The sequence below is a fragment of the Aythya marila genome (genome assembly GCF_965140915.1).
Source record: "Aythya marila genome assembly, chromosome: 6".
In the NCBI taxonomy this organism is placed as follows: Eukaryota; Metazoa; Chordata; class Aves; order Anseriformes; family Anatidae; genus Aythya; species Aythya marila.
In genome coordinates, this window is record NC_139047.1 from 34,009,251 (window position 1) to 34,024,334 (window position 15,084).

General features: G+C 33.6%; 1 protein-coding gene across 1 annotated transcript in view; it reads right to left on the reverse strand.

Moving 5' to 3' along the window:
- LRP1B (LDL receptor related protein 1B) overlaps positions 1-15,084 on the reverse strand; it is a gene marked incomplete at both ends in the record, with an annotated part of 666,837 nt that overhangs the window by 12,597 nt on the left and 639,156 nt on the right. The window contains 3 exons of the mRNA XM_082763005.1: positions 8,753-8,857; positions 9,511-9,685; positions 12,553-12,714. Of these exons, the coding sequence (XP_082619131.1) occupies positions 8,753-8,857; positions 9,511-9,685; positions 12,553-12,714 (442 nt within the window). The remainder of the gene's footprint in view (positions 1-8,752; positions 8,858-9,510; positions 9,686-12,552; positions 12,715-15,084) is intronic.

Consider the following 15,084-nt stretch of genomic DNA (forward strand, 5'->3'; position numbering starts at 1 on the left):
TTAATTTAATTTTTGCATGACATTAATACACAGAAATCTTCATTCACAGCTAGTGCATGGTGTTCACTGCTAAGGAAAAAGCCTTGAGATGCATCTTAGCCTCTGTGATTCCAAAGTAAAAAAAACTAAGTGTAATCATGAACTCCATGCCATTAGGAATTTGTATACAATACATATACTATTATAATATTTTAATAATATTAACATAGAGTATATAATATTTTAATATTATTAACATAGAGTAAATATATAAAAATTAAGCATGTCTAGATGACTACCGCTTCAGCTGAAATTACACTGAGCAACCAAGTAAAAGAAAAAGAATAGACTGAAGTGGTAAAAATATTAAAAGAATGAGAACTGAGTGGATCAATAGATATATGACAAACCATGTTTCTCTCTCCTTCGCACAGAGGTAAATTAGTGATGTATGGCAGCAGTTGCTATGCAAGTTTTATCTGAACAATTTTAAACTTATAAAGGGTACTTGCATTACAGCCTAGCTGCTAAATGGTCAATGAAGAATGTACATATTCCTGTTTTCCGAGGTCTTGTCACTTTTTTCCTTTGCCAACTACTCCTCAAACAGCTGTTTGCATTTAGTTCTTTAACTAATGCTAGTTTACAATACAAACTGAATGAAAGATCTTCTACAATATAAAGTTACAACCTGCTGATTATGTTCAAATTCAAGACATTTATAACAAACATTTTTTAGTTGAAAAAGAAAGGTCTCAACTAGCATAATACAGTGAAATTCCTGTTGTAATTATAACTGTGTTATAGCTATATAGTTATATTTAGCTTCATTAAATATATCCTAGGAAAGCATATGGAAAACATTTATTGCAAAATACTTGATGTATTTTTCTGTTCTATGATTTATACTGCCTGTCATGATTACAATTGCTTTCTAGTCTTAGGCTGTCTTCTCAATGCTATGATTATTCTATGCTGCAATAGCTTTTTTTCTACTCAATCTTCAGAAAATGCCAGTCAGGGGACTTCACAAGATTTCCTTCCTGTCCAGAACCAGACTATGGATCTACCTTAACCTTTTTTTTTGATCAGAGTCCTGCCATAGTTTTACATTTACTTATGAGTTTGCATATACTTACAGTGTTTCTACATACATATATTTACATACAAACTGTTCATATTTGAAGATTTTTAATGAGAAAGAAACGTCAGGAGAGAGGTACAGCATCACAGGAATATGAGCTTGAGGGAAAGTACTCCATCTGGATGAACTCAGTCTTTTTTTTTCAGATTTGCAATAACATGTACATGTATACACGTGTGTGTGTACACACCCATGCATGCACACACACAGATTTTCTCTCTCCAACATACTGAAAATAAAGCTCACAAAGCATCTCTCCTGTTTAGTACATTCCTGGAGGAATTATTTATTCTGATATCTTCATATCATCACTTCATGTTCAAGCTTCTTGTTCTCACTTATAAGAAATTGATTTCTTTTCACTCCCTATGTGTTCTGTATTGTTTCTAACATATTACTCAGCCAAAATCCTCATTTTAGAAAGGAAGTAATTTAAACATTGTCCACCCTTCACTTTTCAGTTTCTTCTGCTACCAAAGTCATGCTTTCCTTCAAGCTCTTGTGTCATATGTGCCTTTTAATTAATTTGAAAGGCCACTGGTTTCTCTACTCAATTTGCTCTCAAAGCCATGCATCTGCTTACTGCAAGCAATTAAAGTACCTAGGGTGACTTCTTCTACATTACAGAAAAAAACAAGTTCTAGTTTAGAAATACAACACACAAAACCTGAAAGCCTCTGAACAGCCAATGCTTCTTACCACAGGCAACTAATTCAAGGTTGTGAATTGTCTTCTGAATTTCTCTCTTTCTTACACATGACAGCTAGGAAACAGAGTCTCTGAAGTTTAGATACATAGACAGTAGCCTAGGAAGGAAGAAATGACTACCCTTTTAATTAGCCAGCAAAATAATATAATCTTACTTTTGTCACATTGAACTTCTCAGCCAAACTGATTAAGGGTTGCTCAAAAGCCCATTAAAGCATTTATAAACTCTCTTTAAAATCAGTGGGATTTTGGTAAGGACCAACACAATTTATGTCTTTTATCAGTTTTGACTGTAAACTTCTTAGAGCAAGAACTGTCCTTTGTTATGTTTCCATAACGCCTAGTGCAAGGGGGTTACAATTTTATCCCACTTTTGTGCAGATGCTAATAATAATAATAATACAAACATAGAGTTATAGCAAGCTATAGGTATAGTAAATGTATGAAATAAACAAATGTAAGAGAGAGTAATATTCCTCGAAATCAGTATCTATTATAACCATTTCTACTAAAGAAATTGACAGACTACTGCTTATGTTACAATTAGGGTTGAGCTTGTATACTCAAAAGCTTTTAAATTTTTTCCAACTCTCTTTATTGGTGTAATACAGGACATAATCTTTCACTAAACCTTGCTTCTCTTTCATGGTGTATAGTTAGGAGATAGATAATTAGTGGGAAGGAAATAGAGATGCAAATAAAAGTAATTATTAAAACAAAAGACTGACTGATAGAACAGCTAAAACAGACAGTTTGTAAAATAAATTGAAAAAACATTTCTTGACTATTTCCCATCTGAATCTGATCTCATGTTCATTCTGCTTTCAATGGGCTGATGAAGTTACTGAAGCAATTCAGACATATCTCATATGCTTCTAGTGTTACACGTCCCACTCCCCCCAGATCATTACAGAATAGTACTGAAGATACTTGTAACAAACTTAATACACAAATTCTAAAAAGACAGTAACTACACATAAGATCATACTGTCTGAGGACTCCCTCAGTGGTATAATTTTCAGAAAAGGTCAAATTTTATCATTTTGATATCAAATTCTTTCAACCTTTGTTGAGCAGAAAGGAAAACAGAAAATAATACAGAAAAAATAATAAAGTTGTTTATATTCCTAAAAACAATGCAAATAATTAATAATCTAGATTTGTAGGTGTCTTACCTACAAAGACAAATCACAGTGTATCCTGCATCTTCATCAAAGTGAAGACCAGCTTCACTTTCTTTTTTTTTTTTTTTCCACAAAAAAAACAATAGCAAAGGTTGTTAAAAGGAGAGTAAATTCTTACAGGCTTATAGTTCCTATGTATGATTATGGCTAGGATTGCCATTTAGAATGGATAAATCATATTTTCTCTTGTCTTTACTGAATGATAATAAGGGCTTTATTACGTACAAAGTATGCATTCTCAACTGATCTGGCTGCAAGAGGCAGAGGAGTTCTAAATGAATTAAAATAAAATCATCTTCCTCCAATTTCTTCCCTCCAAAAATCATCCACCTATGACTAGTTAAGAAAAATGTTAGCTCTTAATTGTCTCTCAGAGACCAAGCAGATGTCATCCACAGTGAGACCAGAAATGCAAATTGGAGGGGTAAATTATTTTCTCTACCAGTGGAGCAGAACTTACAGAAAAAGTCTTTGAGAATCCTGTTCCATGGCACAACATCTCTGGGATATTTTCATTCCTTCCTGAAGTCTTTTACTTAGTATGAGGTCAGTAAAATTATAAACAAGCTCCAGTTAAAAACTAATTTGTGCCACAAAGACACAAGATATTGGAAAAAACAGTGAGAATAGAGGTTGGCAAGAAGGACTGGGACATATGGAACTACTCTTCCTCGATCACTGTAACTGCCTTTAACTCCATAAAACAACTATTTGCCTCTCTTCTCTTTCCTTTAAGCCAGAAACAATTTAGAAGGCTCTCAACTCCTAGACGCAGACAGTGGCCATACTAATCCAACAATCAGTTTGAAGACAACAGGAAGACTAGCTTTATCTGTGATTATACCGTGAATGTGATGAAGTAAATTATCTACTAAAGCTTCATCTAAATTTCATCCTTGTTACCAATTCATCTGAATCTCTTCCTCACACTGAAGAGAAACTTGAATTTGATCTTTCTCTAGTACCTTCTTTTCTTCCATGTTTCCCCCTTTCCACCATGTAATACATTTAACAAAAAAGCTTCTAAAATTGTATTCAGACAAACCTCCTGAGGTGAAAGAGAAAGGACAGTTTAATCTTACTAAAAATCATTATGTTGTTAATGTCTGTTACTAACTTATTTATTTATTTATTTTGAGCTTGGTATATGCACTTTACTGGATAGCACAAGTGCCCAATAAAATTAATCTTGGGAATATTGTCACAGTAAAAGGAAATAGTAAGTAAACAAAATAAGTTAATCACTCTGTTCAAAATGTTGCAATCCCTCCCTCAGCTTTCTTTGGAAGACAACCTGCTCAAAAGGGAAGAACCACAGCCTTCATCAACTAAATAGTACTTCGGATACTAGTGTTTCACCTTCAGGAAGGAAGAAAATTGCATCTAATTTCACTTTTACACAGAGAAGTGATTTTTTTCTCTCTGCTCTGCCTTCTATAAGACGCTGTTTTGTACTTTTCCCTAATTATATATTCCAAAAGAAAAGGAAGAGTCTCATCCAGTCTTGGAAAGTAACACTTATCCAGGGATTTCTGAAGTCTGTTTTGTTACTTTCTACAGCTGAGTCCAAACTTTGATCATTGCGTGCTCTGGGCAGTGGCTTCACAGTGGCTTCTGAAGGAAAAGAAGTATTTTCATCTGTCTGTGTGCTTGGCAGCATGAATCTTTCCAGTATTGTTCCTATTCAAACAACCCACCTCCGTACTTCTTTGCCTTACATAGTTAGAAAGTAGGCAGAAAGGATTATGGGGCCTGTAGAACCTGTGATACCTTTCTGTTAGCATAAATTCTTGAAATTGTTGGCATCTGGCCTCATATAGAAGCTCTAAGGAGGTTAAAATTCATGTTATCAACTCAAAGACTAACCAAGAAATATATATATATTTATATATATATAAATATTTTTAAACAACTTCTCATTTTGGTCAGCAAATATAGTTAAGCCAAAAGATCATGAGAACAGGCAATGTCAAAAAACAAACATTGATGCTACTCAGAAAGTTCCTAATTAAATTAACCTCATTGAAATACTACTGTAATATCCAAAGCAGTTTTGACTCCAGTAGAAAGAGAATGTCCTTGTTGGCAGGAATGCATATTGAAAAAAATATCTTCATATTTTTCTGTGAAAAATCTTACATTAGATAAAAAGTAAATATTTACTGTTTAAGTAATAATTCTTAAGAATTATGAGAGAGTATGTAAAATTCAGAACTGATTCTGAATGGTGTATTTTTATGCTATTTTATCTATTACAACATTTCACAATAAATTTTGTACTGTTACTTTCTTGAGAGCTCTGATAACATCCCCAACATATTAAATTAAAAAAAAAAAAAAAAAAAAAAAAGGAATGGTACTTGCAGTACATGACCTTATAAGCAGCAACATGTTTTGCTTCAGGCTATCTTATTCTTAAATCTGTAGGATGCACAGAAATAGAAACTGTCCTGGCAATCATTTCACAGGAATGCTGACCAACAGACCTACTCTCCATACTCTTCAAAATTTTAAGATGTGGTAGTCAGAAGACTAATGTACTTTCTACTGGATTTATGGTAGCTATAGCCAGTTTCATTGCCTGAAAAACACTGACAAAGTATTTTGATTGTACTGATTAAAAAATCTGTATTATTCACCATACCTAGTCTGTCTCATTGTCTCATCTCTACCAGACAAAGTAATCAATCCCCACAGAAGTTTACATTTTCAGAAACCACGCATTCAGATGAGATAAAAATTAAAGCTGTTAGAGATTTTGTATTTTATCCCAAATCTAGGTCTTTGGCTCATGATTTAAATTCCAACTTTTGCATCATAACTGTTGAGTAAAGTAATGTACATCGAACTGTTATTGTGCATCTCTGTGTACATTTATGCCTAACTTAGAGCATTTTCAAAGACTAAGTCTGTTTATTTCCTGATAAGGATTAAATTTTACCCTTTAATACATAGACCTTAAATCCATTAGCAAAATACAGCACACAACGGTGTCTATTCTATATATTTTTTATCAGCAAAGTTATGAGGTAACTCAAATGCTTCTGTTTAATAGTTACCTTTTTAGAGCATACTTCTATAGTTTACAAAAAGACCTATGAATACAGGCTAAACTCTTGAGAAGGTAGCTAAATAGCTCCCCAGCTTCTTTCCCTACAGAGATAAGAAATAGTAAGTCAGTTTTAGACTACAGAACATGTGCAATATCACTGTTTGCTAAACTTTATGCTGCGTAGGATTAAATTGATAAAATATCTCAATGTGAACAATAAAAGCCAAGAAGCATCTTTTTTAGTATTTTCAATACACTTTTTAAAAATAAAGCTTTTTATTTCTTCCTCCAATGACATAGATACTCCAACAATATGTTTAAATATAATCATCAGTGCAACTATCAAAGAGTAAGTGTGCATTACAGAAACAAGAACCCGAATTAGGTATATACTGTGAAATGTATGTGAATGTGCATGACTTGAACCAATGAACTGCGGCCTGAAATGATGTCACAGAATGTGCAGCATTAAGTGGAAGGTTAAACCTACTTGCATCTCGGTTCATTAAACGCAGTTAAAGTGCAAATTCCCTCATTCTGACAGTAGTAATCACAAGGGTTCACTTTCTGGTCACAGCGCTGACTTTTAAACCCCACAGAGCATCTGCAGAATTTCAGTAAAATAGACCTCTATAAATATTCTGCCTTTTGCTGAACAGATTTTAAATGCATTACATATAATTATGGCAAGACACGCACACATACACAGGCACACACCCATAGATATAAAAAATAAATAGCTTTTTTCTTGGAAAGATCTAATCTGACTACATTGAAAAATTTGCTCATCAAAGCTTTTTAAGCACTTTTAAAACAATGGGCCTATACAAACTTAGGTTTTCAGGAATCTAAGATTTGTAACTAAATAGTATTGTCAAACGTTCTACGCATTTATATTGATTGATCCAGTGTGCAATGGTCTTAGAAATGTTCATGATTGTCTTCTTAGCATGGTTAAGTATTGGCATATGCTACCAGTTTTTTATTTGGAAATACATAAACAAATTAACACATGAAACTTGTTTTCCTTGAGATGCTATGGTGTTCCAGATGGATTTGAAAAAGAATAGATCAGCTATATTAAGAAAAAGAAAGGAAGAATCAAAGTTCCAAAATAATTGTTCTAGGTGTTTAAGCACCTGGACTACTAGACTTGCCCATCACATTTTAGTCTTACATATTACAGCTGTTACATTCTCTTTTTGCTGAGGTTTATGAGTCTCTCTAGTCTTCTAATCTACTAATCTACTAATTAGTCTACTAATAATATTTAAGGAGATCCAAGTAACAGGTAAAAAGGGCCAGGTGAAAATAACAATAATAATAAAAGAGCCATAGGTACTTAAAGCAAAATAAGGACTATGGTGCAGTTGCATTCCACTGTCTCTAACCCCAAAGTTACAAACATTTGTTACCAACTTCTTTCCAATAGCTCAACCCTTACGGTTTTGCAGCTTTGCAAAGGTGCTTGAGCTTTCATAGGGAGGAACACTTGATCCGTCTCTTACACTGCTAAAATCACAAAAGCTAAGCATTTCTCTAACCTCCTTGAAAGTCTGAATACAGCTAACACTCTCTCTAAAAGTCTAAAAACACCTACGTCACGCACGTCAACAAATGTTGACTGCATCTGTATTCACAGATCTGTAATACCAGATCGCAGGCAAGAATTTACTTATGTCACCCTGGAAATTACGTATTTAAGTCTAATTATATCTTCTAATACCTCATATATTCTCGGAGAACACTGTGACATCTAGGTTGGTTTAAAAAGTGGAAGACTATTCCACAGTGAAGCTCTTCTGCAGTGCAGAAAAGATTGGATTATTTATTAGGCAAAAGTAAAAAAAGAAATAATCCAGAAGTGTGACTCAGTAGCTCAGTGCAACTCTCAGCAGGAAAAAAAATAATTTCTTGCTATGATGCCTACTTCTGTATTTAATATTTAGTAGGTGAAAAAGATACACCATAGCTCTCAAGAAAGGACTAGAGGAAAGGGCTAATGTAGGCTTTACTACCTCTTAAGAGAGTACTTCACAGTCTAGTCTACAGAATCACATTTTCTTTGGTATTGGATGTCTGGGCTTAAGAAAAGCATCTTGAATTATTTTCTTAATGCTGGTGTATTTCTGCAGAAGGGGAAACTGATCTCACCACATAACAGCCAAGCTTCTAAGGGTAGTTTAAAGGTTAAGACAGAAATGAGATACATGAGCATATCCTCTGACACATAAAGGAAATAAACACTGATATCATTCTCCCTGTTCTCTAGTCATCGGGTTCCTTACAGAAATGTATCACCACCACCTCTGACCGCCTTCATAAAAGAAAAACACTTCATCCACCTTTGAATAGCGGGGACAGACAACCATCTTGAACATTTGGATTCCATTCCAGAACAAATGCCTAAATGAGCTTTAGATCTGGCCCCAAATTATTAAGTCTCAAAACACTTATCTTTATGTCTATATACATACAACATATAGCTTATTGTTTGATACACATATTGTAAAAATATAGACAAGGGTTACAGAAATAGTCAGGAAAAAGCACCAAAAGTTGCGACTGCAACTGGCATATTTTATTTCCTAAAGAGATCAGAAATACAAAAACTCTAGTATTTGTCGGTGTTTAAATATGGTCTCCATAGATATTTTAATGGTCTCTACAATGCAGGATACTCACAGACAGACAGGTATATTTGTGTCTGGGTCCAGCTGACATGTACCACCATTGTAACAGTAGCCATCACATAACTGACACGTAGAGGCAATCTTTCCATTAGTGCAACTGTCATAGTTAAAAAAAAAAATAAATTGCTATCAGTATATTAGTAAATCTAGTGAATCACATTATAATGATCCATATATTAAAATACTAATTTTGTGATATGTATTAAAATTGCAAGAATTCTAGGTTTCCAACTTGAAAAGCTAGCGCAGGCAGTGAACTTTTTACACAAAATATTTTAAATCTTTCCTTTTATGAAAATAAACTATTATTATATAAAATAATTATTCAGCAATACAGCAGCACATCTTAATTTATATGCTTTCATTAGTATCGATATGTCTTTTCCAATGTTACAGATACTGCAAAAAAGAACACATTTTGATAGTGTGGTAAAACTAGACTGTTTACTAAATATTTCTATGACAATTTTTTTTTCCAGTCAAAGACACATTCAGTTTCCTCCTACATTATGCTTCTCCCGGTGAGAAGTACTCCAAAAGTTGGTTTTAAAAAGCAAGAGCCAATGAGTTCAACCAAAACTTGGTAGCTGAACACTCACAGGCACTGTTCTGATGTGAACATTTCAGGGGCTAGTTGCTCTGTAACTGATTTTACAGATCTAAAGGATACTGCAGTGTAATAGCTATCAAATATACAATTCTGAACATACCCTATTTTCCCAACACGCACACACGCACACAGAAACTTACTTGCATACTATGTCATTACTGTCCTTGTTTATTATGCAGTGTCCCCCATGACATCTTATACACTTGTCCACTTCACATTTTGGACCTTCGAATCGTACTGGACAGACACATTCTACGCTTCCATCATCAGAAATAGTACATGATTCAGAATTTACACAATAATGGTGGCAAACATCTGCAAGAAACATGAAATCTAATTACAAAAAGACATTAAGGAGCGTCAAATTTTTGTAATGATTAAAAAATAAAGAAAGCTTTTTTCCTTTCTTTTGAAAAGTACAATAAAAACAACCTCCCCAACAGATATGCAACATATTAGCAACATATTCTTGTGAAGTGAAACAGAAATATAAGTTCATAAGAGATTTTTTTTCTTTCTGGATGTCTAACCATTTATGGCATCATCACACATGATACAAAGACTACTGATGAGAAGCAGAGCAGTGTTAATATATTTAATGGGAAATTGGCTGAATAAAAATATTCTGATAAATGCACATTACCATTAAAAATGTTATGTTAAGCTGAAATGGGAACAGTATTTTGAAATAATTAATTTTATTTTCATTGGTCCACATATAAAAATTTAATGAAGTCCTAATACTACCATATAATGACATGACCAATAAGTTCTACAAAAAATACATACCGCCTTATCTTTATAGGCTGTGCAGGACTCTATTATCTTATGTAACTGCTTCAACATCAGCAGGACTGAGGTTTAAAGCAATAAATTCTTTAACTCTTTGGAAACACTAGTAGCAAACTCATTTATTTAATCTCCCTTTTATACAAACAAGTTAGACTGAAGAAACTTATAGAGCTACCAAGATATGTTGGTATCTAAACAATTGTGTAAAAGTGACAACTTTCTTTTGACTAAACAGTTATATTTTTACATCTTGTCATTTAAGCTTCTCAGTGCAGACAAATCACTTCTCTCTGTTTCTAGTACTTCAGTTCTATGTAGTTAATGTTGTGTGGAGCTTTTGGTGGTGTTCCTGATAGACAAACAAAGTAATTAACAGATAAAATGCATCATTTTTGAACTATGCATCTGTATTAATTCAAATTGTTCCATATTAATAAAATATTAACTTTCTGTCAAAATTAAAAAATTCAAGTCCTTTGAAGATCAGGATATAACTGAGGACAAGTCAGCAGCAGCTAGAAGTAGAGTATTACCAAGCTCTTCAATGGAAAATGAAACCTTGGCCATATGGCAACTTCAGCCTTGAATGTGAAATTTTAAGATGTTGTTTTAATAATAATATTTTCAACTTCAGAGCACAAGTAAAATACCTATGCACATTCATGTATCACACTTTGCATATAAACTGGTTTCAATCACATCACCGAAAGACCAAATTCTTAGAAGCAATTAATCTTTGTAATATTATGTTATATTAATAAATTTCAATAGGCATACAAACTGACCGCTTTTAATACAGCAAAAAAAAAATCATACATACTTTTGAATAAAGCAAAACAAACAATAGGTGTGAATCTATGCACATATCAACAGTTGTCAATCTGTACGATGTCACAGAACTGTTACTGGCTACAAAATAATACTCTAAAAGATTGTAAGACTCTTCTTTTCCTAAAAGTATTAAGGTCTAAATAAACAAAACCTGTAGCTTATTTTGTATTTTATGATGTGTTTGAGTCTCTGTATTGTGGCATTTTTGCAAAGTGTCAGCAGAAAACCCAAATCTGACAATAAGCACTGTTTAAAAAGTAACCCTAAATTTACATTTAAATTAATTCTTTTAAACAACAACAACAAACAACAACAACAAAAAGCAAAAAACATGTTTGCAGAAGCATTCAACTAGAAACAATTTGTTTGGTTTTGGGTAAGCCTCAAGTAAATATTTTTTCTTAATCTGTATGTCTGTCTGGGCATGATTTATACTGTTTTCAAATACCCAATTGTGTTTGCAGATAGTTATTTGTGGATCCATGCAGTTTGTTTAATACCAAGTGGGAGAGAATCACAATTACTTCTGGTTTTCCTTTCAAAGGCTTCAATTTATTTTATAGTCTCCCAACTGGAAATACATTCAGTTTACTTCAGTACAAATCCTATTTAAAGATACGCAGTAACCCATTCCCTGTTTGACAATCTTTCACTAAAACAAAGTACTTTTTGTATCTAGTAGGTAATTCTAAACCAGACCTTTATAACAACTAATTTTCCTTCAATTTTGTTTAAATATAGCCTTTTCAGTGAAGTCACTGAATTATGTAAAGAGATGATGGTTTTCACATTGAACATCCTACAAGCACTATGACGATCCTCTATCTCAGTGTTATAGTCAATGCAAAACACCTGTAGAGAAAAAGAAATTTTTGAAAAACAGGAAAAAAATTCTGACCTCGGATAATTAATTGATATTAAGTTAGGCTTGCTTGTTAGTAGCTGTATGTTAGAGTGCTACAGACTTTCTAAAGGCATGAAAACGTTTGGATAATTAAGGTGATCTTGGAGTGAGTAGATGAAGGAACATGGAAGAATGAACCTCAAAGCAGCACCGATGATATGCTGCTTACTAGGATTAGAAATGAAATGGTAAATTAGCAGTTGAAGAAAGAGTGTTGGCTATTTGTGAAGATAAAGGATACCAGAAAAATTCTTTAACCAAGTATGTCAGATTATTATTATGATTTCAGGAATTCCACCAGCAAAAAATAGCAAATATAAGAAGTTTAAGTAGAAAACTTTAATTCAATGATGTTATTTCTATTTATGAAGTCAGATGTCTGGGACAATTCCATTTTAGGTGATTTTTCATATTAATACTAAAATTAATCACTTCTGAAAAAGTTTTTTCCTCCTACATGAGTAGATGGATATTGTGGAAGCATGTTCAAAGATCACTTGGATAGACCAGATTCCATTTTCTTAGGAGTAAGAATAATTTTGGACCTAATTTTATCAATGTGTACCACAGATAACTAAATCAATTCATGTTAAACTTCCATTCTGTGAAACTTCTACTATAAATCCAGGTTTACTAGCGTGTGAAGATTACTTACAGTACTGACATCTGTCTCCTGTGTACTCAGGCAAGCAGCTGCAAAAGGGTTGATTTCCAGCAGTGACGCTGCAGGTTCCTCCGTTTTGGCAAAAATGATGGCAGACTGTCTGGTTGCAGTTTGGTCCTGTAAAACCTAGTGCACAGTTGCAGGTAGGCCTCCCTGTTCAAAACAAATAAGACTAATTTATGATAGAAATACAAATTAAAATAATAATCACTACATTAAAGATATATTTTTTTGTAACGGTAGCAAGCTTTAATGTATGAGCCCGACTTTTTCATCTTACACTTGTGCATGTACGTGTACGGTTGGTCACTGGCTATTTATTTGGGAATTATTTTGAAAGACTGTCTTACGTAGGAATATTTGATATGACTAAGCTCCTCAAATCATCCTGACAGGTTGGGTTCCACTCAGTTGCAGAAGATATTTGTATAATCATCATTGCAGTTTCTTCAGAGTTCACTACATTATTCTCAAAAGTACAAAGTTTTGTATATATCACATGAATACAAAAATATTTACTAGTACACTAGTAAGTCAATTTTACATAACATTTTTACTAAAATAAATATCTCTGGCTGTTCTGTTATCCTGCCCCTCTAATATAATAAATACTGTAACTTAAGGAGAGTTGTCTTGTATCAGACCAAAGATGTATATAAGGTCCAATATGCAATTTCTGAAAAGTAATGAAGGAAAGAATATTTATGTATTTCCTAGTCTACAGTAGTTTATTTTAAGGGGTTTTAAAATACTGTTTAAACCCTAATGCATTTTCCTCCTATGATTTTCACCTGTTTCAATTCTCCCATTTTTTCTCCTTATCTAAATCTAATGTCTATGAGATTTATAGCTTTGTTACAACTTTACTGTTTTATTAAACTGTTCCACTTATCACTGATTTTTTAAGGCTTATCTTCTCTAAAACTACATTCTGCATCACGTACACGTCTTTCCATCTCCTGAATTTGCTTCTATATCTCATTTATAATCTTCTCTTCAAGTCAAATGACTTATTGTGTCCAAATAGTTGGTCCTTTTCTCACTTCCTAACAATCTAGTCTCATTCTTGTTTATTTCTTATGATTTTTTTTTTTCCCCACTCTCCTTCCCTTTGCTTTCAACATTCTGCCTTTTGAGTTTCCTTAAAGTTCGGGTAAATAGACCAAGTTTAACACTTTTCTCCTTCCTGGCTTCCAAAATTGGTATGGAGAGATGCAGATTCATCAGAACCTCAGGACAGTTCTGGAATAAACGCACCAACAGGACAGACATCATTTGAACCATAAGGAACCCAACCTGCTGGCAAGTACAATCAAGATCTTAATTGGGTCCATTCTTGGGTTAGCTCTGACAGCTAACAGGCAAAGACACAGAAACACTACATCTGCACAAAGGAGTATGGATAGGCTAGCTATAGTCTAACAGTAAATAGGTATCAGGTAGAACAAAAAGAACGCACCAATAAGTAGACTACAGAGAACAAACACAGGAACACACATGATTTATATATACAGAGAATTCTAAGAAACAAGGTGGGAGAACTGAAATGTCCAGTCTTGAATGGGTACATCAATATAATTGGTTATGGCAAATTTGGAAAAGGAAACCAGCTAATGGGCTGTTGTAAAACTTGTATGCATTTATTTCTTATCTCATCTTCGCTGGTCATGGAATAGGGCTACATATAAAGAAATATTAAGGTTACAGTTAACTACAGTTAACTACATAATGCACTGTGTATACATTCTACAATGCAGAAGCCCTTCAGACTGGAATTGCAAGCACGAACGGGGAAAAATTGATTATTGGATTTTATTAGTGACTGTCCAATCCGGACAATGGTACAGCTGTGGAATCTGGAAGAAATCATTACTGCATTATCTGTCTTTCTCTGATGAAAAACTCCAGTTATCCCTGTATTTACATTTGTAAAACTCCACACCAGGGAATGAAGCAGAAACTAACTTCTTAGATACAAACAATCCTGCTTCATGGAGGGGTGGGTTGGAGAGCACACAAGAGAAGCTATGCTTGACTTGGGCCTGACCAAGGACTTGGTTTAAAGTGTACAGAAGAGTGACCATCTTCAGTAGACAAAAGAAGTAACATTTAAGGGTGACTTTTCCATAATTATTTCTCACCTTTGTATTAATCTACCAGAAAATATTTACTGTTGCCTGATTTGCTGAAGCATTTTGACTTGGTCCCTTCCTTGTCATATTTTGTCTCACTCCTTGTTTCCTCAGTAATTTTTATACAATCTCTGGTATAGGTATCAACAACAACTATCAAATTCACATTGTCTCCTGATGCTGTAGCTAAAACTCTGCAATGTGAGACTCTTTTTCTTGCCTCTGTTCTATTTAGTTGGCTGTCTCATTAAAGTTACACAGATTAAACAAAATATGCCATAAACTCCACAATTCTCATTTTCTTCCAGTCTGCCTTTGTTTTAATGTCATATAATCATTTAGTATCATGTTCATAGAAGATTTTTTCGATACAAGGGAAGTACCCTTATTT